General features: G+C 36.2%; 1 protein-coding gene across 1 annotated transcript in view; it reads left to right on the top strand.

The window, feature by feature from the left end:
• The window catches only part of PACRG (parkin coregulated), a gene marked incomplete at both ends in the record, with an annotated part of 256062 nt that overhangs the window by 129725 nt on the left and 101827 nt on the right, over positions 1–24510 (top strand). The window contains 2 exons of the mRNA XM_082481933.1: positions 8616–8787; positions 21432–21581. Of these exons, the coding sequence (XP_082338059.1) occupies positions 8616–8787; positions 21432–21581 (322 nt within the window). The remainder of the gene's footprint in view (positions 1–8615; positions 8788–21431; positions 21582–24510) is intronic.

The following is a 24510-nucleotide window of genomic DNA, read 5'->3' as shown; positions in this document are numbered from 1 at the left end:
GACGCCATTTATGTAACAGTTATGTTCAATGACTCATTTCACAGACACCCATGTCAGATGCCACAAGCGACTGTAATCTCCTCCTAAAGCAGGATTTATTTTTAACTTTTAGAGAGTAATATTGTCTAATCAACTCAACTGGCTTAATAGTCTTGAGTGATACATCTGTACCAAACATTTTGCTCATATATGTTTTGATATACTTAATGTAATATTAAACAGTTAAGCCAGCAGACTTCTACTGATTTATTTGTTGCAAATGTATTTATGTTCTTCATTCTGTCTCAGTTTGCGTAAGTCATGCCAACCTCCACATTTATCCTAGAAAACTAACAGGGTCATAGTATGGCCTTGAGCATTGACACAGCACTGTTAAGTATGCAGATAGCACAGTCCGTGGTGTGATTTTGTCCGGGGCTTATTTGCCTAGATAATGCTCATCCATGATTCAAGGTAAGCAACTACCAAGACTATTCACAATATACAATTTAAAGGCAACCACCCTGTTTTGTACATCAAAGCATTTAGCTGTACAGAAACAATCTCTCCCACACTACTGTGCGTCGGGCCCAGAGAATGACTCCCCACCCTGTTTTGGTTTTAAGTATAGATATAGTTCATGTAAACATCTATTAGTCACACTGTGGGTTATCAGTTCTGAAAATTATGTGCTAGCCTTGAGTTTTCACTTCTTTGGAATAACATTGTTTTTCATAAGGGAAGGATTTCAACTTTTCTGTGGTAGCCCAATCTGTTTGTTGCAAAATCTGACCTTGAAATTTACAATAATATCCTGGCTCTCTTGTTTCATAGTTCACTCTATTAAAATAGAGGACAACACCTTCATAGTGTTTGATATCAGCCAGCAGATGGTGCAGTATTCCCTTCCATTTCTGAGGCTCTATCAATGTCTGGAATTATTGCATTTAGTATTTGGTTCACCTGTCTGCAGTTTACCTTTGGGGACCTTTCAGCTTTGCTAGCATATTGTCTCAGGTATTCCATTCCACCAGACTGTGACTGAAAAGCATGAAGTAACATCAGAGCCATCTTCTAGGACTCTTGGAGTCCATGGGACAAAGGATTTCTGATGGTTGACATCATCTTCTTTGGCAGTCCTCTGCTCCAAAACTTAGACAGTCCATGCTCTTTCTCAGACACACAGGCAATGAGAATGTTTTAGTTTTCCCCTGTATTATTCCTGAAGTTAGTGAAGATTCACATTGTGGCCCTGCTTTCTCCAACTTGTTTCAGGATGATTTGATTGCAGAACTTCTTTGTTGGTCAGATGCAAGAGTTCCTGGCCTAATTATACAGCATTCGTGGTAACTGTCCCAATATATTTTAGTATCTTTCGGGTTCCTGGATGGTTATCTGGAAATGTTCAGATATTGCTCTTTCCTGGGGAGGAATGTAATTTTCACATGTGGGCAATCGAACCAAAAGAGGCTATTTGGCTGGTGGAAAAGATTCCCAAATGGATGTACCACTAAATCACTTTAAAAGTTGGTGGGTGACTTTCAAGGGGTGTCAGTCAAAAGACAATCAGTTATGCAATTACTTTGTTAACTTGTGCCACAGACCCCTCACAGCTTCTTGGCACTTTCTGAAAATCCCTTGGCCTTGAACATAAGTAAGGGTTTAACCAAAGTTTTGTCCTTTAAGAGATCCTGTTAATCAGTACAGAGCTTAATCTAGTTCCTGTGGCTCTGAAGAAGCCACAAGGTAGGCCAGACACTTTTTATGTATGCTTGACTTCACCTTGCTGGAAATGAGTTTTTTCTATTCCAGGAGAGTGAAGAATTCAGATGTTAGAGAGGCATACACATCTTAAAATAGTTCAGTTACTGGAATAACATTATCCACCCTCACAAAAAAGCAAGTGATTTTATACATTTCACCATATATAATATTCTAAATAGGATTAAATATTACTGTGATTCCTTTTTACATGAAATACCATTAAAATACACATACCGAGCAAAATGTGCAGGGTACAAAATAAACATTTCTTGAACTCACTTGAAATTTGGTTTGTTAGTTAGTTATATTAGCTCTAGAGATATACAATTAGAAATCCTGAGTAATTGTGTCACCTTTACACATATTTCTTCTTTAATTAAGCTTAATCAGTATGAAAACAAGGTTAGTTGGGAGCCCTGTGCTGGAGCTTCTAGGAAGTGGAGGAATGTCCAGTAGTTTGTGCATCTTACTTACATTTGTGACTTGATTTTTAAAATGAAATAGTTTCAAGTCTGACAGGAGAGTGACTAGATGTCAGTGTTTTGATTTTTAAATTGATATTATTGTGTTGATTTCCTTTTAGAAGTTCAGCAGGTGTGCTGACAGTAATGACTTGCTTTGCCATATTTTTTTTGCTGTGACAAATTATTCTTGTATTTGAACCCATACTATAAATCATTTAGATTTTACTGTGTGCATTTAAAATATTACAGATCTCAGCTGCTGTGTGTCCATGGAAGGGGTGGAAGGGGTATATCTGTGGAAGGGGTATAACCAAAAATGGCAAGCAAATTCATCCAAAATTAGATGAAGTTGCCTGTGAACCTTCTATGAGGAGTACTTCTCTTTGTGACAGCTCAGCTATAGTTCTGTTCAGTTAGCAGAAACTTATTTAGCTGCAGATGAGAACTCCTAAGTAGGCTAATGTGGCACGTTGCAGTGCCAAAGTGGCATTAATAGAAACAAAATGAGTCACTGGAGGATGACCTTACCTTCTGTGGCAAACAACTTCCTCCTGGAATACTCCCCTCAGAGAGGATAACATACAAGGTAGGACTCATTCCACTGACAGAGCACGCAGAGAGCAAGCCTCATAAGGAGGGCTCCAGACCTAGAGACAGAACTGTTCTCTCTGTTATCACTCTCCTCCCAAATAAGCCTCATTTTTTATGTGAACATAATGAACTTCTCCCCTGAAGCTCTTGAAGAAGATTGTGTTACTATAGTCCATAAAAATCTTTATCATCTTTCCTTGGCTGGCACTGTATATATCACTTTGAACTTACAAAATGGTGTTCCACAATTCAGAATGTTTTATGGCTTCCAGAAGATTTAAGATGGTAGCAGTTAGAAATGAGTATCACAAAAATGAAATTTAAAAATAGTGTGCATTTTTTTCATGCCTTTAAAAACTTTTATTCAAGAAAGTACCCATATTAGGAAGTAATCTCTTAATACTGCCTATGTTGTTGACCTTTGCCTCAGGCGGTGCTTTTTCAAATCAGACCAGACTGTTAACTGCAAATCTTTGAAATAAGAACCACTTTTCCAATATTCTTGTATAGTTATCAACATCATTTGGCCTTAATATTAACCAATGCAATTAACTCGAACCAGGACACAGCATTATAAGTTGCAAAAGTAATGTATAGCTTTTACTTTTTTGTCTTGGATTGTACCTTTACCACATTGGTAAATCATATCATTTTGTCAGCCAGTTTCTTTGCAATATTCCATGTTTTCTATAATTCTGACTAATACTTTTATTTTAAAATTGTTGTGGCCTGTGATAATATACTAAGCAGCATAATTTCTGCTAATCTCCAGGGCACTCCACCATTAGCCTTTTTGCTTATTCTACTGTAACCAGCTTTTAATTCATGAAGGGACTTCATTTTACCTCCTGTGGCTACTAACTTAATAATCTCCTGAAAAGGACTCTACTGAAAGCTTTTTGAAATCCTAATTCAGTATCTACAGAACCAGATATCCTTTATCTATTATTCTGTTAACTCTTAAAACTGTCTTAGATTGCTTTCAACAAGCTGAATCTGCAAAGTACAGTCTACAGATTTCTGCTCTGTGTCTAGCAAGTCTGTTTTGTAAGAGCAAGAGACATATAAAACCTTTCATTTAAACCAGCTTCTCAGTTCTTGCTAAACTTATGAGACAGCCAGTTAAGTCACTGGGCTCTGGTATATGTAGGATTCTGATTAGACTTCTGAGAAGTATAGATTCTTTTTAAAAAATCAACCTGAAAAGTAGGTTGTTCTCATTAAAAGAATTATCCAAATGCTGTGTGAAATCAATAAGATTAACTGTATAATAAGAAATGAATGCGCTGCCGTCTTTGGCTTCCTTCCTGTTTTGTACAGTTTTCCTTGCTTAATAATAAAGTTACCCACAAATATACAGTTACATCTTTGGAGATTAATAAAATGTGAGTGAAGCATTTTTCCAATGTTGGTGGTACAGGAATAAAACCTAAAAATTGTAGACTTGAACAGGTGTATGATAAGTATGGATTTTTTTTCTCTGACAATGTTCAGAAATCCCCCAATGGCAATGCATTTTTGGAATTTGTGAGCAAGAGTATGCCATGTCTCTTCCTGTAGGGAACCATCAGTAACCCCTTTACATTACTCAGAATAAAGGAATAATGGGACAGGCTTAAAAGGAGAAGTAGCTTAAACATAATTTAGACTAAAACTCTTTCAATAGATAATCTTCATAGTATGAGCCTATGCAGTATGTATTGAAAGGTGAAATACAGCAGGCTAAAAAGAAAATAATTTCTTATTGGAAAACATGCAGGGACTAAATGCAACAGCAGAATTGATCGTTGAACCATAAGTACCATAAGCAAAGTTACCATATTAAAAGCTCCATGTAATCAAGTCTAGAAAATACTAGTGAGCATTACTTGCTCCATAGTGAAATTAAAACTAACATCCCGTTATGAATCAAGAGACAAATATACTACAAGCAAAAAATCAAAAACTGTGAAATGTACAGGCTTCATCTTGTCTATGGGTAGAGGATATTGGAAGAAAAAAAGAAACCTTGAAAAAAGGTTGAAAGAAATCTTGGAAGAAAAATCAGAAAGGAAGTTCAAAACTGAGACTATTCAAGAATATTTCCACTTTTCTCTTTCCATTAACCTAGAAAATAGAGAGGAAATAACTGGTGTAGAATGGAAGACCAATCTTAAAAGGTACTATTATTTTACCAAAGAATCCTCACAAAATCTTTACAATCCTTACAAAAACTCCTGTTTGTCCTTATCAAACCGACAATTCCAGAGTTTCTTTTACTATACCTAATTTTAATGCCTTAGATAAAGATGTTAAATGCGTATGTAAACAGTTAAACATAATGTTTCTGGGAGATCAAATCCGGCTTTTGGATAATCATATCAAAGACATATAGTATTATGTAATCAGTGTTGTGAAATGAGATGGAAAATTAAGTTGTTTGTGTATCTTAAACACAGGTTTGCCTTATGGATTGCCAGATTACTTTAAATACGATTATTTAAGAAAGCCAATAACATCCTCAAGTTCTTTCAAATAGCTTGCTTTCTTCATCTAAGAGGCAGATTAGCCACGAAGCTTATTTTTACTATTTACAACCTAGACTCTTTCTCTGGGTTTTCATTATCTCAGCAAACTTGCCTCTCACTATGGGCTGCTTCACAGGAACAGATTTTCTGCTGGGCAAATTAATTGTGATACTACCATTAGTTTCCTCCCATCTTGTGCGTCGGTTGTACATACTGATAAAATATCAATTATAAACTGTATGTTGTGTCTTTTACACCTGAGGAGCTTGTAGTATACAAAAGTGACAAGGAAGTTTCATGAAACAGAAGATCTTGCTGATTATAATACAGTTGTTTTTGTTGTGTGATCATATTTTATAATAATGTATAAATTTATATTAGTTGGCCTATTTACTGAAAATTCAGAGGCTGGGTTCTCACAACTTACAAACCACTAGTACAGGAGTTCATAATAATTATTGTGAGATTTCTTCTCTAAAATCCATAGTTGCAGCATTATTGTCAGATGTGGACAAGTTTTTCCAAGAATTTGGGCTTTAATCAGCATTTTTTTGTGGGTGGATGTGAAAAACAAAGGAATTTTGTGGGCGTAAACAGAAAAATCACATTTTTCTCTGAACAGCTGTATAATAGCCAATTTTAAAAGCTAAATACTAAACACAGAAAGAAAGGGTTTCACACCGTAGAATTTAGGGCAAAATATTTCTGGCTTCCATATTGTGGGAGTTATTATATAGCACAAAATGCTAAGTAAAAATTTGCTGTATGATTGGACAGCTGACACTTCAGGAAATGAGTTATAAATCAGAGTCCTTTTCAGAGCCGTGCCAGTTGCCAAACACTTATGGCTTTGGTACTAACTGAGAAATGAGGAGTACACACAAACGCTTTGTGATCTACAGCTTCTCAAACCTGTATTTTGTAGAGATTTTGTTTTCATAATAAAGCTTTTGTGTCACGTGTAAAAATCAGATTTGTTTTTAGACCCAGAAATCATATTGACCTTAAAGTTGATACATCATTCCTATGTATATGTAATGTATAACTGTAAGGCAGAGTTGGTAGATAAAGGTAATATATTTTATTGACCAGTTATTATCACTGAAAAACATTGACAAGCTTTTGAACACATAAGTTTTCTTTGTATCTGAAACAGAAAAAGCACATTTCAAGGGCAAAGAACAGCTGAGAAAAAATGCTTAGAGTATCAGAAACATCACGTCTTTGAGAAGAAAGATAAGTGGTAGATACAGTTAGAGGAGATATTAGTGAAGAGTGGGAGAAAAGAAATGAGCAATTCTACTATATCTGTTTTGAGCAAAATAGTTGCAAATCCTGATTCAGTAGTCTAACATGGATATGCATCCATCAAGTATATTTTTCCATGGAAATAGTTTGCAATTTTCAAAGAGTTGTCAAAAACTCATGTAAGGAATGGATTCTTTAAAAAAAAAAAAAAAAGACATAATCTGATAAAGGTGTTTTTCCTTGTGAAACACCCTCTCCCCCAGTTTAAAAAAAAAAGCCAACGCATTACTAATTGTATCTCTCTTTTTCACATCTTAAAGCTTCCCCCAGACACAAGTAGCTGTTGTAGGTTTTGTTTTTGATTTTCTGAAACTAGAACATTCGATAAAAGAAAAAAGCAATCTAATAATTTTATGAACTACAAATTAAAAGTTAAAAAAATATTGAAGGATGTCTTATTGTCCTATTGACAGAGAACAGGAAAGAAATGCTGCTTCTTGGTCCTGTTTTTTGTCAATGATTTTTTGACCACCTGGCCATTTGTTACCCAATACAGGTTTCTCGCTGTAATGAACAATTTGGCCTCTGTCTTACGCTCGTCACCAGAAGTTTGTAGGTGCTATATTGTTGTATTCTGTTCTCAGTGACTTTGGGGGCAGACTTCTTTTGCCACCTCACAAGTATTGTCCGTAGAATGCTGAATGTCCTCAAGAAATACCAACCCCATCAATTTAGGAATTTAAATGTCTTCTGATTCTTGTTTTGTAAAGATTTTCATACATGGTTGCTTCGTATAGTCATTTTTGAACTTTCTCAAGAATTGACCCTGGATATTTACCCTAAAAGCATCTGATAAAGGTGTTTTTCCTTGTGATACCAAAAGCCAATGAGTGAAAATTACAGAGAAGCCATCATACATGTTATTGTGAAAATAGAAAATGTGAGTTTCATTTGTTCCTTCCTCTACATGGTTCATTACAGGGACTTGATTTCATTCACACAGGTGAATAGGTATTACACAATTGTTGCAATCAGTGCACGTGAGACTATGTAAGTATGTAATTGGCACTACGTCTGCCAATAGTGAGATGCTGAAAGCAAATGTAAAGGACTTACTTTCAATTATCTGTTCCAACTAATTTTCATTTATCATGGATGGATCAGTTTCAACATAAAAGATTGAAGCAGTCAAGTCAGTAGCTAAGATGCACAAGACCAGGATTCAGATCTGCTCAGAGTCAAGCAGAGAGGAAAATGAATCATGGCTGCAAATAGAGAATGTATGTCTGCTACTTGCTGACTTTGGGATTTACCCAAGAAGTGTAAAACCCAACTTCAATTTTGGCTGCTTGATTTCAAATTTTTCTTCTACGATTCACGTAAGAACGTGATTACTGGCCCTAAATTTAGGTCTGGGTTTTTGCTTGCTTAACCTGACAAACTTTTTTTAGGATATTTGGAGGTTTAGCTTGGTCTATGTGACAAAGCTTGTTAGATTTGAAGGAGCAGGCGTCTACCCAATTCCGAAATATAATCTTACTGGAAAACTAGGGTAGCAGTTAAGCAATGTTTTAAAGATAGAAGTGGATGCCTAAAGATATGAATTGATCTCCAAGTGATTTGGAGAATCATATTGTGTTCAGAGAAGGTGCTTTGCTGTTGAATCACATTTTTCTCTTATTTGTTCTTTTGAGTGTCTAAGTGAAGATCTAAAGATCTTATTTTTCCAAAATAAAATTAATGTTATTCTTAAAATGGCTGGTTTGATTCCTGTGGGCAACTTACAAAGTAAGGTGTATAAGCAATAATATCAGAATCTGGTACTCACTTATCAAAAAGTGAAAATATATGGGAGCATATTAATTTTCATTCTTTTCTTTAGGTCTAATATTTCTGGATTTCAATATCTGGCCATAAACCGTATTTGAGACTTAATGATATTCTGCAGTGATACAAAATGAATTATTATTTACTAAATGTACCTGTGTAATCTGTTGGCCTGATCACATTATATTATTATTGAAAAATTGCATTTATTTGTTTGTTTATTTTGTATTTTCAGGTAGAGATTGAAAAGCTGGACTATCATTACTATCTGCCTTTGTTTTTTGATGGGCTTTGTGAAATGACATTTCCATACGACTTTTTTGCTCGTCAAGGAATCCATGACCTGCTGGAACATGGTGGAAACAAGATTCTTCCTGTTATTCCTGAGCTCATTATCCCAATAAAAAGTAAGTGAACATGTGGGAAAAAAAATCCCTAAAAATACATTTATATAGTGTAGATTTTTGATAAGTTGCTAATTAAGCAATAAAACATGACAGACTGTACATTTCATGGAGATTATTGCAAACATGAGTAAATTGGAAGGTATAAGGCCAGAAGGCTTGTGCCTTCAATCACCTCATATGTGCAATAATTCAGAAGAATAGATTGTCTGGTTAGAGTTTTTCCTATTAGAAAGTGGCTCTTGGTCTTTGGAAATGTGAAGTGACATTTTCTCACCTGATTTTGTATTTTTATTATGTAAATCCATTACTGTGTAAACCACCTAAAGTGACAGGAGAAATTAACATATGAAACGTAGGGAATTATGTTTCTTTTTGTCCTTTTGTTTATTCTACAGTTTTCTTACCTTTATTCACTAGGTATCTTTTCTATCATCATTCTCATTACTTTGCATATAGATATATCTATCTAAACTAGGAGTTCTGCCTGACTAATTAATGTTGTAAGTAATTTTTTTGCATTTAAAAAATATTATTTTTTAAGTTTTATATATTCAAATATAGGGGGGGTTGTAGAAAATTTATGTGAAAGGTAGTAAATTATTTTAATATACGTGTAATACCACTAAAACTAAAACTTCTTTTCTTGAAACATCTAGTCTTTCAGATATATTGTATTGTCCTTCCTGTTTCTTTAGACCAGTAGCTTGAGGAGATGCTATTCTGAACCATCATCCTTCTTTTGTTAGGTATTATGATCCTTAAGTCTGCATACTACACCTGTACTAATAGATGCTCATATTTGTTAAACTTGGGTTCTGTTTTCTTGTTGATCAGTACTGGTCTCATTGCTGTCCTTTTTCCTGTTTTCCTGAGATGATTCAGCGTCCATGCTAATACAGAACAAAATGGAGTCATTGTATTTGTGATGCTGAAGGAATAAAGTCAACTACAGTTTTGGAAAATGGGAGAAGGAATGTAGTTTAGAGCCTGATAATACTGAAATAATAGTGTTGGAAGGGTCAGAATTGTTTTTTTTCATTCAGTTTATTCTCTATTTAAAAATATTAATTATAAATGTCATTATCTCTATCTTACTGTAGATTTTGAAAATGTCAAAAGGAATAAATAATATTTAGAATGGTTACTTTGTAAGTGACACTTGTGAAAGGTTATGAAAACAATGTTACAGTTTTTTTCTCTCCAAGAAGGAAACACATAAATAGAGAAATCATGTCATTTCTTTAAATCTGTATTTCCAACACTACCCAAATATATTTATAGTAGTATCAATTTTTTTGAACGCTGAAATTGTTTCTTCAGAAAAGACTGCAAGTTTATGACAGCAGCTACTCAGTTAGGACTTAAAAGTCTTGCTGAGACCAGAGAAATAATTACCTGAAAGCTTTAGCTGTTACAGAGCTTTTAGTACTAGAGACTGCTAGGTAAGGATATTTATATGGGCTTGATATATAGTCTTTTAAATCAAGCCATAATTTATGATGCTGGAACACATTCAAGAATCTGCTAGCTAAATTTAGGTTTTGGTTCTGCTTTATTTTATTATACAGTGCTTATTTTTTTATTTAAAAAAATTTTCTGTATGGGCTTTAATTTGTGAAGAATCTAAGTATTGTAAATGATAAACGCTTCTTCCGAGTTAAAGCCGTATTACTATTAAGAAAAACACACTGCCATCTCAAGGAACCTGAAAATGTGTACTCCTAAGAGTTTCTAAATTTGCTATGACTGTGTAATATAGTAGTGTAGTCAGAGCTATACATTTCTGTGACTCAGCTGCATCCACAATAAACTCAGCTATGTTTTACACATATTACTGTCTCTAAAGTGTCCCAGTGGGTGAGTTATATCTGATTAACCAGTCTTCTTCTAGACCACTACCGTATTTCTACTGTGAAAGAGTGAATCAATTGATTGTTAGGCAAGGTAATATATATGATAGATGAGAAAGGGGTAAAAGAAAGACAGAAAAATAACTCCACATATAGAACGCTTTTCAACGCAGTTTTCTCTACTGCATGCTCATCAAAGGAAAATATTGGCAAAGACCTGCTCTCTAAAAATGTTTTAAATGAAATATTAGAATTCTCTATTATATTTTAATGATTTAAGGAGAAATCTATCCTCCACCTGTCCCTGCTTAAAGTTCACACTTTTTGAACACCACATCATTAAAGATGAAAATTATGTTCTTTAATGAATCTGTGGGTTATTGTAAGCCCAAATACTGTCAACAAATTTTCTTTTGGTTATGCAAACAGGCAATGACTAAAAAAAGGCATGTAATTGAAATTAACAGGTCCAGTTTCTTTTCCTAAAATACCTAAAATATGATTAAAATAATACGGAAGAATGCTAATTAATTGAAAAATAATTGCTTATTTTTGTTTTTCACATTGAAAAGAACTCTTTTATTGAAATTCAGAAGAAGAAGAAAAATCTCAGGTCGGAGGCATTGAATTCTCAAAGAGAAAACTGTTCAAAATGTATTTAGATTTGTCAAAATAAAAATTCAAAATATAATGTATGTTGCAGTGGCCAAACATGATAAAATAGTCTATAAATATAGTCACTGAAATTCATAAAATCCAGAAAAAAAAACCAAATTACCTGTATATGTCAAACTTATAAGATATCCAACTAAAAATTAAAAAATGCAAAATCAGAGAATGTGAATATTTCAAGGTGTTAAGACTTTTTACTCCCTATCACAGAAGGTGTAGGCAAACCCAGTGTCTGAGTTATTTAAACTACAGCAAAGATTCATAAATGGAGATATATGGCCAATAGCAAAGTACTTTGTAGAGGTATTATGAAACTTCTGATGCACAACACACAGCAGAATACCTACTTTGCCAGAAAGATCCATATTGTTATTTTCATATTGCAGACAGGTAAAGAGGTAGAAGGAGGCTAATTTTGCCCCACAGCACAAACTGCATTGGTTTCAGAGAGCAGAACAGAACCCAGACACACACCCCTGGGGTGACAAGCAAAGCTGTGTGTAGGCCACGCAAGAGTTCCCTTATTTTTAGGGAACACAGGGATCTGTCCAGACCGACCATGTCTGTCAATAATGCACTGATCAGAGAATCACAGAATCATGGAATGGTTTAGGTTGAAAGGGACCTTACAGATCATCTAGTTCCAACCCCCCTGCCATGGCCAGGCACACCTCCCACTAGACCACGTTGCTCAAACCCCTATCCAACCTGGCCTTGAACACTTCCAGGAATGGGGCCTCCACAACTTCCCTGGACAACCTGTTCCAGTGCCTCACCATCCTCAGAGTAAAGAATTTCTTCCTAATATCTATTCTAAGTCTACCCTCTTCCAGTTTGAAACCATTACCCTCTGTCCTATCACTACATGCCCTTGTAAAAAGTCCCTCTCCAGCCTTCTTGTAGGCCCCTTTCAGATACTGGAAAGCTGCTATAAGGTCTCCCCAGCATCTTCTCCAGGCTGAACAACTCCAATTCTCTCAGCCTGTCTTCATAGGAGAGGTGCTCCAGCCTTCTGATCATCTTTGTGGCCCTCCTCTGGACCCGCTCCAACAGGTCCATGTCCTTCTTATGCTGAGGGCTCCAAAGCTGGACACAGTGCTCCAGGTGGGGTCTCATAAGAGCAAAGTAGAGGGGCAGAATCACCTACCTCAACCTGCTGGCCATGCTTCTTTTCATGCAGCCCAGGATACAGTTGGCTTTCTGGGCTGTAAGTGAATGTTGCCAGCTCATATTGAGCTTCTCATCAACCAACACTCCCAAGTCCTTCTCATCAGGGCTGCTCTCAATTCATTCTCTGCCCAGACTGTATTTGTGCATGGGATTGCCTCAACCCACATGCAAGACCTTGCACTTGGCCTTGTTGAACTTCATGAGGTTTGCACAGGCCCACCTCTCAAGCCTGTCCAGGTCCCTCGGGAGGGCATCCTTTCCCCCAGCGTGTCGACCACACCACACAGGTTGGTGTCATCGGCAAACTTGCTGAGGATGCACTTGATCCCACTGTCCATGTCACCAACAAAGATGTTAAACAGCACCGGTACCAGTACCAACCCCTGAGGAACACCACTTCTCACTGCTCTCCACTTGGACATGGAGCTGTTGACCGCAACTCTTTGAGTGCGACCATCCAGCCAATTCCTTATCCACTGAGTGGTCCATCAGTCAAATCCATGTCCCTCCAATTTAGAGACCAGGACACCATGCGGAACAGTGTCAAATGCTTTGCACAAGTCCAGGTAGATGATGTCAGTTGCCCTCCTGTTATCCACCACTGCTGTAACCCCATCGTAGAGGGCCACCAGATTTGTCACGCACAATTTGCCCTTAGTGAAGCTGTGTTGCCTGCCACCAACAACCTCCTTATTTTCCACGTGCCTTAGCAGAGTTTCTAGGAGGATCTGCTCCATGATCTTGCCAGGCAAAGCAGTGAGACTGACCAGCCTGTAGTTCCCCACGTCTTCTTTTTTACCCTTTTAAAAAGGGGGGTTATGTTTCCCCTTTTCAAGTCAGTGGGAATTTCACTTGAGTGCCACAAGTTCTCAAATATGATGGATAGTGGCTTGCAACTTCATCTGCCCGTTTCCTTAGGATCCACAGATGGATCTCATCGGGTCCCATGGACTTGCGCACCTTCAGGTTTCTCAGTGGTCTCAAACCTGTTCTTCTCCTGCAGTGAGCGGTATCTCATTCTCCCAGTATCTTAAAACTCACTTGTGCCCTATGATTACCTACAGCCAGCCAAGAATAGCTGGGAAAAAGGCTGTGACGGTGAGAGATGCCTATTGTACCATGTGCTTGTCAATGGAAAACTTATGTTCTGTATGGTCATGATGGGAATGTAAAATTCCTTTTGATACTCAGTTTTTGGGCAATTTATTGCATTTAGTATTACATTTGCCATAACAAATGCCAGATCAGAAAAGCCTTAAGTCCTTTCACTTGCTTTCATGAGGCTTTTTCAGCTCTGTTATTCCTAACTGCACAGTTCTCCATAGTCAACATGAGACACACATGCAGACATAAACACTGAGGGGGCAGGAAATTTCTAGACCTTTGCCTGATATTTCTATGAGTAACATCAGGGACATCGAACACAGTGCATGGAAGCACCTCCTGTCCTTTCAAAGCCAGGGAGCATGCTACCAGTTACATTTTCTTTGTTGACAGCATAGTTGTAGGAGTTTCCAAACCCTTCACACACTATGTAACCAATTGTTCCAGTTCCCACACTCCTGTTCATTGCAACTGACTTCTGCTAATGCAATTGTTTGTGGAGCAACCAGTAATCTCACATCTACATGTATTTTTAAAAAAAAAGCCACAAACCAACACCAAATCTGAAAGAAAACCAAAATATTTTCAGAGTGGCATTACTTTTAAACTCAGATGACTTCCATGGTCTTGTTTATAGCTGCACTGTCACAAAGGAAGGACAGCGCAGCAGAAAGAATAGTATGCAGTAGCACAGAAGATGGAGTAAGTGAGTAGACATGATTGGTAGCAACATCTTGATACAGCTTTGCTAATGAAGAAAATAATGTGAAATTAAACACTTCGTGATCTTCGATCACCCACTTGCCAGAACTTTTTCTGTTCTGTGCTGTGAATCCTAAAATGGACACGTAGGCAATCTGTACTTAGACCTAGAAGCCAATAAAGCTCATGTCTTTGCACTTAATTGTAACTTACACGGAAGTATTGTCTCTACACAGTTGCAGTCAGCAGACCAGCACTTCTGATTGAATCTAAAAAGAATAATCGCCATCCTAAGGAACATTGAAGTTTTCCTTTTTGAGGCTTTTTCCATGCTGTTAAAAATCCCTTCTGTGACACAGTAGATCTAGGATACCTTAAACTTTGTTAAAAATATTTCATTAAGGGAAGCAGATTTTTTGTGAATCAGATACAAAGAAATTCACAGAGCAGTCCTCCCTCAGTGTCACCTACAGAGTCCTTTTTAATGTTTAATAAATATCTAGATTAAACTGATTTCTCTTTTCATATTCTCCACATTCTATTTGCATGTAAAATGTGGATTGTTGTCTTGGACGACAGTGTCGTTAATTCACATTTGATGTCAAATCAGTGTCACTATTGCATTTAGGTAAGTGAAGCTGAACCTGTTGCTAGTGGTTATTCTAAGCACATTTATATTTATATTTCTCCTCATACATCTTCACTGTATTTAAGAGTATTTCATATTCATTAAAAAAACCCTTATTTCACAGAATGCTGAAATATTTTTATGGAATAAATGTGGTTTTCTGAGCTGTAGTCTTTTTCTTTCTGTAAATCATGTAAGTTGATTTCTGTTGTCTACAGAAAGTAAATTAAACCTTTAATGGAATTGTTATCTTCCTCCTGACTGACGTTGCTCTTGAGAACCAGTTCTGGTGGTTAAGATCACAGACTGAAAATTAACTCTAAACAAAGTTGGGTTTATATACTTAAAATGCTTTTAAAGAAAGCAAAGGTCTCTGATTAAAAAAAAAAAAAAAAAAAAGTCTTGATTCTTAAGTACCAAAGCATTTCTTCCCTGTAGGCTCCATCAACCAGTAAAAGTGCTTGCAATTAGAAGGTTTATGTTAGATTCTTCTGTTCAAAGCTGGTCATTTCAAGTAGTTTCAAATGTTATAGAAACTAGATTCTTTATTACTCATCTTTACTCCTGTCTAAGAGGAGAAACTGTGTTTCTCATTCCATAAGGAGAAATCTCATCCATGTTTGGAAAGTGAAATCTGCGATTAACATCTTTGAAGTTGGAGTTAGAGGTAGTCTTTCTTGAAGTTAGTAATTTATTAATATTTAATATTTATTAGTACTAAATTTCATCTGCCATTTTATCACCCAGTCATTCTGTACTGTAAAGTCCTTCTGCAGTTGCTCAGAGTCACCCCTTATCTTTGGTATCTGGAATATCTTGGTATCATCAGAAAACTTTGTTACTTGTTATTAAACATCTCTTCCAAATCAGCTATGAATCTACTGAAAAACATGGACTTCAGCACAGATTCCAGCAAGGCTCTACTAGCTATATTCCTACTCTGTGGTTGTTTATTGTTGCCCTCATTTCCTATGAGTTAAGTATTTCAAAAGTCTTCAGTGAGGGACCTTATCAAATAGCTTTCAGAAGTTTAAGAAAATGTTATTAGCAGGCTTTTCTTGTCCATGTTCTTCTTCATGGACCTACAATACATTTAGAATGCTATTTTCTGCAGTGCAGATGCCAATATTACAGGTCTTTGGTTCCCCAGATCTTTCCTGAAATCTTTTTAAAATATGGTATCACATTTCATTGATAACAAAGCTGTTTCACTGAGAGGGTGAGTCCTCAGTGCAGTTTAGTAGCTTGAGGCAGCACAGGGGAAAGAATGTACATCTAGGAATGGATGGAAACTCTGTAAACTGACATAGCCACTGAGGTTTTTGGGACACTATTCTCAGTGTATTCTTTGTACTAGCTATTTAAACAGGGCCTGCAAATGTTAATAGAGTTCAAGTTTTATAGGTGCTGATCTAGTAAAACACTACAATTACAAGCAAAACTAAAGCTGAAAAAAAAGCCACTGACTTTCTCTTCAGTCTTCTGCTAGATCATGTTTCTCGTAAGTATCAATGATTCAGTTCTGAATCTTAGGCTTTTCTGTGCCTTAGGCTTTGGCTTTACAGAACAAAGCCTTTGATGACAAAATTGGCCTTGGGTTTTTATGCCTTGCCCCCTATTCCTCCTTCTAGTCACCTCACTGGAACACATCACTCCTTCGGTTATACTGGAAGAAATATGTGTGCATCTATATTCTAAATTGGATCAGGATCTTACCTGACTTTAAAAAAGTACAGAAACCAAGGTTGTTTTTCCTGTTTTCATTCAGTCTAGGTTGAAATGCTGTGTTTTGTAAACAGCCTTCATTACTGTTCTGTAAAATTGGCTTAATACTTCTATTATATAAGTTCAGTATCAGTAGTTAAGTATTATGCATTTTGAAAGTTTTGGACAAAATTCTCTGTAAGAGAAGTATGTATCACTTTATTCGATTGCATTTTGAGAACACTTCATGTTAGCTGTTCTTTAAACCCGACTGTGCATTTAAAAGAAGCAGCCCTTGATCAACAAGGTTAAGTGGATCACAACAATCGAGACATCTTTATCCTGAGTGCTTGTTGCCCTGCAGGAGACCTGTTCTTTGTATCTTGTTCTGCTTCAGGCAAAGAATTTTCTAAAACAGTTGCCTCATTTACCTATTGCGGGGGAGGGGGGAGAGTTGGGGGGAGGGGGTGTGGAGATATGAATGTAAACTAAATTGGTTGTGAGACCTAAATAGAAAATGGAAATTGTCAGTGCATTTCTAAACATAGATTCACTGGTGCATTTGAAAAGAAGAGTTGAATATAATTAAAGGCCAGTGAAAATTAAAGATAATTATATTATCAACATCACTTTAAATATAACTATCAAAACCTAAACTTTAATATTTAGAAAAGACATGGAAGTTTGGGGAATCGGACTCGATTCTGTAAAGTTTAAGCTATCAATGTGCTATCTGGGGAGGAATGTTCTGATTTGATCTCTTCTGTGAAAATACATTGCCATGGAAAAGATCCACTGCGTACTGGGAGAAATGCTGTTGTTTCCTGACTTATAAAATGTATCAATCCCGAAGATGAGAATTGTGGCTTCTATTATAGGCAACATCTGAGACTGAGGTAGGATTTTCCAAACTGCTACATAAAAATAAAATATAAAAATAAAAAATATCAACTTACATAGCTTCTATGTCTCTTTCTTTGAGACATTAGAAGTGTTACTCAAGAAAAAGACTTGAATGTTTTAAAATACTTTCTATTGCTTCCTACATAAGCTGCTTCTTTCTAAATGGGTAAACAAACAAGTGGCGTATATCTTAAGAAAAGTCTTTGCTCTTAAAGGAAATTAACAAAAGAATATTCTAAATTTACATCAATTGCTAATAAAATTTAATGAAAAAAATTTTGCTGAAACTGCCAATAAATTGGTATTGTATATCAGCTCATCCCTAGCAAGATTTAATAAACAGCACTGTGAAAAACGGCCATCCCCAAAATGTTCAGTGTTTCAAATATGCTTTCAAATTCCATAATTATCTATTAGTATGGCTTTGAATGGTAGAAACACAGAGCTGATTCAGATACTGAGCTTTTCCACTGGGTATTTAACCCACTAGCATTTTAAAATTCTCTTTTATTTAAGCAAGTTATGATGAACTTCAGAAATACTTCTTTGGAAAAACTGTAGCAGTACAAAATAAAATATGTTTGGAGTATTCATTATATACTTGCATTGAGCAGTTATTCAAGCTGGACGGTCTCCTGGAAAAGTGTGCATCCTCATCACAAGCAAAATTGTCATGTTTATATACCATTAAAGGAGAAAACATCGAAACTAGAAAGCAACAGAGTCCATTTATTGGGTTGGGTTTTTTTTTTCAAAGTTGCTGCTTAAGAGAATTGTGCAATGCATAGCACATAGACTAGATGATCAAAAGTGTTATATTCAGGGAGGGAAGACCCCTAAAAACACTTTAGGGAGTTGAAAGATATCTTTAACTGAGAAGCAAACCGGTCATTCACTTTGCTGTTACTGTGAAGATCCACATCTTACAGCAAACTTCTAGGTCAAGAGGCAACAGCCTAGCATGCTTTCAAATTGCAGTACTTTGAATGTTATGCATGTCTACTTCTTTAGAGATATGTAGCTGCACTATACTAGGAGTTTTAAATGGTCTGCTTTATTGCTGTGTAAGGATGCTAGTACTTTCTTCCATTTCTGTTAACCTCTGGATATCACTGACATTTTTCAAAATATTGAAATGTACTTATTTCATATACTGCATTAAAATTTTCTTCTTTCGATTCATGTGGGAGAATGGTCTGCAGCGATGGCAGTACACGGAAAATAATTACCAGATTTTTAAAAGATAAACATATGTTTGAAATTTATGTTCCTTGGGGCAGGGACTGTCTCTAATTAAATGTTTATACAGTGCCTAATATAATCAAGGCAGGAGCAGGTTGACTGCTATGCATGCCACAGTCCAAATATTTAATAATACTAACAGTTCTGCAGTCAATTTCATCTTACTTTTGATATTTACAAGTGTTTTCCTAATACACACTGCAGATTTGTGCAACTCGAAGGGCTTCAGGCTCAAATTCTGCAAATTACTTCTGTGTGGATTATAGCACATCCATCACTTTAGCACTCAAATTCTTGATCCAAATTCTGTCTTTTGTTTTGTGTGTCAAATGGAGGATGGGATGCCCCTGTTTTGAGGGAGGTGGGACAAGTATCCATCTGATTTTCTAGTATGCAGATGAAACAAGAGCTACTATTACTGTTTAAAGTTCCAGCAAGCACCCCTACAGCGTAACTCAGATGTAACAAAACTTGCATGGCAGGTTCTGTGATGACCTGCTCTTTGAAAACACTCTTCTGGAGTCTCAACCTCTAGGACAGCTCCTACAATCAAGAAGAACTATTCCTGGAAGTGGGTACAATTTGTTGGTTAAGGATTAAGAAGCTCTGATTTCTGTCGTTGATTAATTTTTATCTCCTTTAAGTTAATTATTAGTGTTTGTATGAATAATTAATTTTATTCATTTTATTCACATTTGTAAGAATTCATTCATACAAATGAGTACAAATATTAATTCATGTTTTTATGAATAACTAATAATTATGGTACTGAATATTACAAGTGTTAATGATAATTTCCCTATTAGTTCAATTAGCTACTATTTCTGTGCATGACAATTTAGTCATGAATAAACCTATATGTTGGAATTCCAGAGCTTCCTCTTCCAGGCACTCCTAATAAGAAAATGAATAGTGTCTTTTCCTCTGTAAGAGAATATTTTCCTGCCAGGGATTTCGACCTAATCTTTAAAATTGTATCTGGGGGTGTCTTTGCTAAAGCAGCCTTAGAACATCTACCCACCAAAGCATAATTTGGAATAGCCAACGTCTTTGCGGGAACTTCGTGTGAGCATGCTGCATTGGTGGACTTCCTGTGCACACATGAATAAGCTCAGAGACAATATGAAATTAGGTGAAGCCTGATGACTACAGTAGGGACTGGCAAATAAGTAGTATGGAGTTCAGGCTGTATTTTCATTTAACAACACTTCTTTAACTTGGAATCACCCTATGATGCACTACAGTACCTTTATCCCTTGGGCTCTGTAACTCTGTTGTTTAACAGTAGTTTTACTGTGCTGTTCATAAGCACACAAAGAGACATGAAGGGAGATTACTTACTAGTTGATTTTCAAGAGTTGTCTCTACAGGTTCACACAACCAATCTGCCTTGCCTTTGCTGTGGTGCTCTAGCTCTGATTTTTAGCACTTGGTAAGCACGGGATAGGAAGCAGAAACGGGTGGGGCACAGTGCATTTGCTTAAAGAGATGGAGAAACTGACTTTGCTCCTGTGTGAGAATACTACTTCCGTCACTGTGAAAGGGCATGTCTATGCACTGACAAAACGTAGTGCCAGAACTACTGAATCCTGTTTCTTCAATGTGAAGAGGCAATTCTTGAAGAAGTTGTTAGTAACTTCTCTTCAAAGTTCGATGTGTTCCTTACTATAATTTTTTCTAAGTGCTTATACTTATGTTGAGTCACATATTTATATACTTCTGTGTTTATAAAACATTGAATATGAACTTACCTTTTACAGCTTTTGCTTTCCCCATGCAATAATGTAAACATCTATGTAAGCAGGCAGAACACCGGAGAATTAGACCAATATATGATAGCGTACCAAATTTGACGACTGCTTGCAGCTGCATAATTTCAGAGGAGGTTTTATAACTAGAGGGAATTTGCAAGAAGAAAAAAAATATATTTCAAGCATGACTCATTCTTAATTACAAAAGAGAATGCAAAGTACTTGCTTTTAGTAAAATTAAAAGAGAAGAGAAACAAAACATATTTTTGAAATGTCTTAGTGTCCTAAGATTAGATGCATGACACTGAAAGCTAAGAGGAAAGTCTAAGCAGGCAAGACAAATTTTTTTTTCTAGAATGTTTGTCTTTTACAAAAAGCCTACAAGGGTTTTTTTGTGTTTTTTTTTTTCCCTTTAAACATTTGCTTCATTGTCCTGATTCTCAGAATAGTAGGAATTGTTAGCTGAATGAATAAAATGATCATGAAATAAATGAGTACAAACATACAAACACTAATTGTTGCACTAGAATGTATCTGTTGTCAACCTTTGCAGGTTGTCTTGCAGTTGTACAGTTCCATTGGCCCCAAATGGTACTTACTGAACATTTACTTTTTATTTGTTTGGACCATGCCAGCATTACACAGGCAGCATGAGGGAATAATGAGCTGCATTCTTTGGGTTACTGAAGAGTCAGCACAAATTGTGGGAACAAATAACAATCAGACAAGGCAGTGTTTTATAACATCAGGACTGCAATCCATCTTTGGGATCTTTCAAAGCTGGGCTAATAAAGGCCCACTTACAATCCCCAGTAGAGTACAGTTTAATTAAATTTGTCCATTAGAGGACTCCTTCCCCTCCCTCTACATTTTAGAAATTAATTCTGCTTTCTGCCTGTTGTTCTTTCTACATCACAGATGCACTGAGCCTTCGTAACCGACAGGTCATCTGTGTCACGCTGAAAGTCCTCCAGCACCTGGTGGTGTCAGCTGACATGGTGGGGGAGGCCTTGGTGCCCTATTATCGGCAAATCCTCCCGGTCCTAAACATCTTTAAGAATATGAATGGTGAGTTATCCTAACAGACAATGCGTCTTTCAGCCCCTAAGGTAAAAAGGGGCTTGAGGCAGGGTTAATTAACAATGTAGTTGAGATTTATTACTGTATATAAACTCAAATCCATTTGGAGCTCTAAATAATGTAAACCCCCTCTCTTACTATTCCCTAAGGATGTGCTGGAATTAACAATTTCATTTATTACTCCTTGCACGTACAGTTTATTTAACGCAGTACAGAAGCACTGAAGCAGTTCTATAATCTTCCAATAATTAAATTGTAAAGTTTTGTAACAGTCTTTTGAATACATTAATAAATTGCAAAGGTTTTTTCCTCCCTCCAACACATTAGTTCAGTCCAGCCTTTTCATTCCAATCTGTGCTCTTCACAAGCAATTCAATGCTACCAGCAGGCTTAGGAAAGAATAAAAATAAAAGCAGCAATCAAACTAATTAATTTGAGGGTCAAGAGAACTCCTTGTTGTAGAAAAACTTCAAGTTACATAATGTCTAGCAAAACAGTGAAGTTTGAAGTTCTTAATGCTCACTTAGCAGGTTTTACTATAGAGAAATGTAGACCTAATTCGTATCTATAGTTGAGTATGTTGTTTGTAGTGCAAACCTGTATTGCCAATTTCAGTCTTTAATAGCGGGTACTGTGAGTACCGTATACTGTGAATGCATTTACACCACAGTCACCAGCTGAAATCAACATGGTGTATCTTGCTTTTGCCAATCTAATCTTTAAAATATTTTTTCCGTAGTAAATCTGTACTTATCTCTTCGATAATCTACCAAGCTACTGACTTTAAAGTTTCTGTTATTGACATGCAGCGATATAGATCAAAAGAAGTTAATTCCTCACAATCTTGCAAAAGAGGTTTTTCATGAACTTCATGGCATTTTAATAGTTATCTACAGGACTGCTTCCTATTATACTTTCTGTTTGCGTTACTACAGAATGTACTATATCATACTCACTCTTTAATGAGTATAAAATTCACCTCAGATTGAAAAATGCCTGTCCAAAGACTGACTCAGACACTTAAATGAAATTTAGATTTTAGATCCCTTTAAATACATATATGTCTATGACCCTGTTTTACTTAGTGAGAAACTTGCAGTTACATATGGAATTCCACAAATGCAACATGGTTCAGATGACAACTGTGGTTTTCTAGAAGTTGAGGGATATTTCAGCAGGGTTCCTTATGAATTAGAAGATTCCTCCTTAAAAGATCCAATTTCAGTATGTAGCACAAAACTAGGCTGTAAAAAGAAGGACTATCATTGATTAATGAATATACAACACATGCTTTTTTCCAAATTTCAGCCTGAAGTAGCCCATAAATTCTCTTGACTAGGCTTTTCTGCAGTGATTTCAGATGAATAATAGGGAAAGCTCATGTGTAACCAGCTACAAAGTTTAATAAGGCATTAAACACATTCTAAATATATCCTAAGTTTTGATTGTATTGTGAGCAAAATCAAACATATTTTCAACATATTTGCATGACATCTGTGCTGTGTGAATTTGTGCCTGTATCAAACTACACTAACTTCACATTTGGCATTTAGGAACTGAAAAACCAGAAAGAAATGAAAAGTAATAGTTCAAAATTAATACATGTTATTAAAGCATTTCTTTTTTTCAGGAATAAAGGTTTTGAAAGTTCAGTATTACCAGCAATGAAATGGATACTATTTGCAAGGCCTTCCCTATGAAATTGTTCAACTTATTCAGTATTTGCATGCAGGTGATAGGGAAAGACTCTTCCTCTATCTCTCCCTGCTTCAAAAAGCTTGTATTTCTTTCCTCCTTCACTGGTGGATGACAGAAAATATATGCTCCCTTCCTTCTCCTTTCTATGGGAGATATGCTTGGTAGGCAACTGAGGTGCAGGTCTTTGCTCCCAGTTATAAGGAAGGTGTAGGGAGTGATCCTGGCTATTTTCTCTGCTGCTTGTTCATACAGGTGAAAGATGGGGTGAGGGAGTGTACACTCTTCTGCCTTCTTTTATGTATACCTTGACAAAGGAGGAATCACGGTACATCTTCCAGGAGTTATATGAAATCTATTAAGTCTGACACTGTGCAATTTTGCCCAGAATTAAGGTAGCTGGAAGGAGTCACGTTTTCGTCATTGCCACCTTGCTAGGCCAGTATCTGTCTGCTGAAAGAAACTCTTTCCCAAATTCAGCACCTGTGAATACCACTCTCACACTAAACAAGCTTATAGTCAATAGAACATTTGAAAAAAAAAAAGTATTAATAATACATTAAGGTCAACTTACCTTAAGGTCAAGTTACCCAGTGACCAGTTCAGAACAAACCAAACAAAGTGAGTATGTGATGTGAAGCTCTGGAACTCCTAACCCTAAATTCTCTGGATACCAAAAGTTTACATGGGTTCAGTGGAGGCTCAAAAATGTCAGAAGAAAGAATCTATTGCTTGCTTAGTGAAACACATGGATCACCTCTGCTTGTCCTACATCCATATTGCCTAGTCATCTCCTTTTGAGAGACACACTTCCGGACTAGAAAGGTGTTTGCTACTGTCTAAAACATCCACCCTTACGTTCTTCCTACACTGGTCCTTAGTAGACTCGTAGAAAATTCTCAGTTCCAATTGAGTTTTAAAATGTTCTGGAATATAGGTTCATTCCTCAGAAGTTTTATTCATACTACATACCTCTGATTTGTCTGATTCATGATTGACCTCACAATATTAGACAGGCTTATAGATAAAACAGTACAAAACTTGCCTTGATAAGGTCTTAAGGTTAGGCTATCAGAAAGAGGTATTTAATAAAACAAATATAGAATGTAGCCTTAGCTTCAGCTTGTCACATGCTTATCTCTTTAGTTGTTCTTCAGCCAGCAAAATTGGTAGATCATTGTTCAGAGTTCCCAGTGTTACCTGAGTTCAGAACATAATGAGA

This window comes from Vanellus vanellus (assembly GCF_965231255.1).
Source record: "Vanellus vanellus genome assembly, chromosome: 3".
Lineage (NCBI taxonomy): Eukaryota > Metazoa > Chordata > Aves > Charadriiformes > Charadriidae > Vanellus > Vanellus vanellus.
Note: the sequence above shows the minus strand (reverse complement) of the source record. Positions and strands in the feature narration are given on the sequence as shown.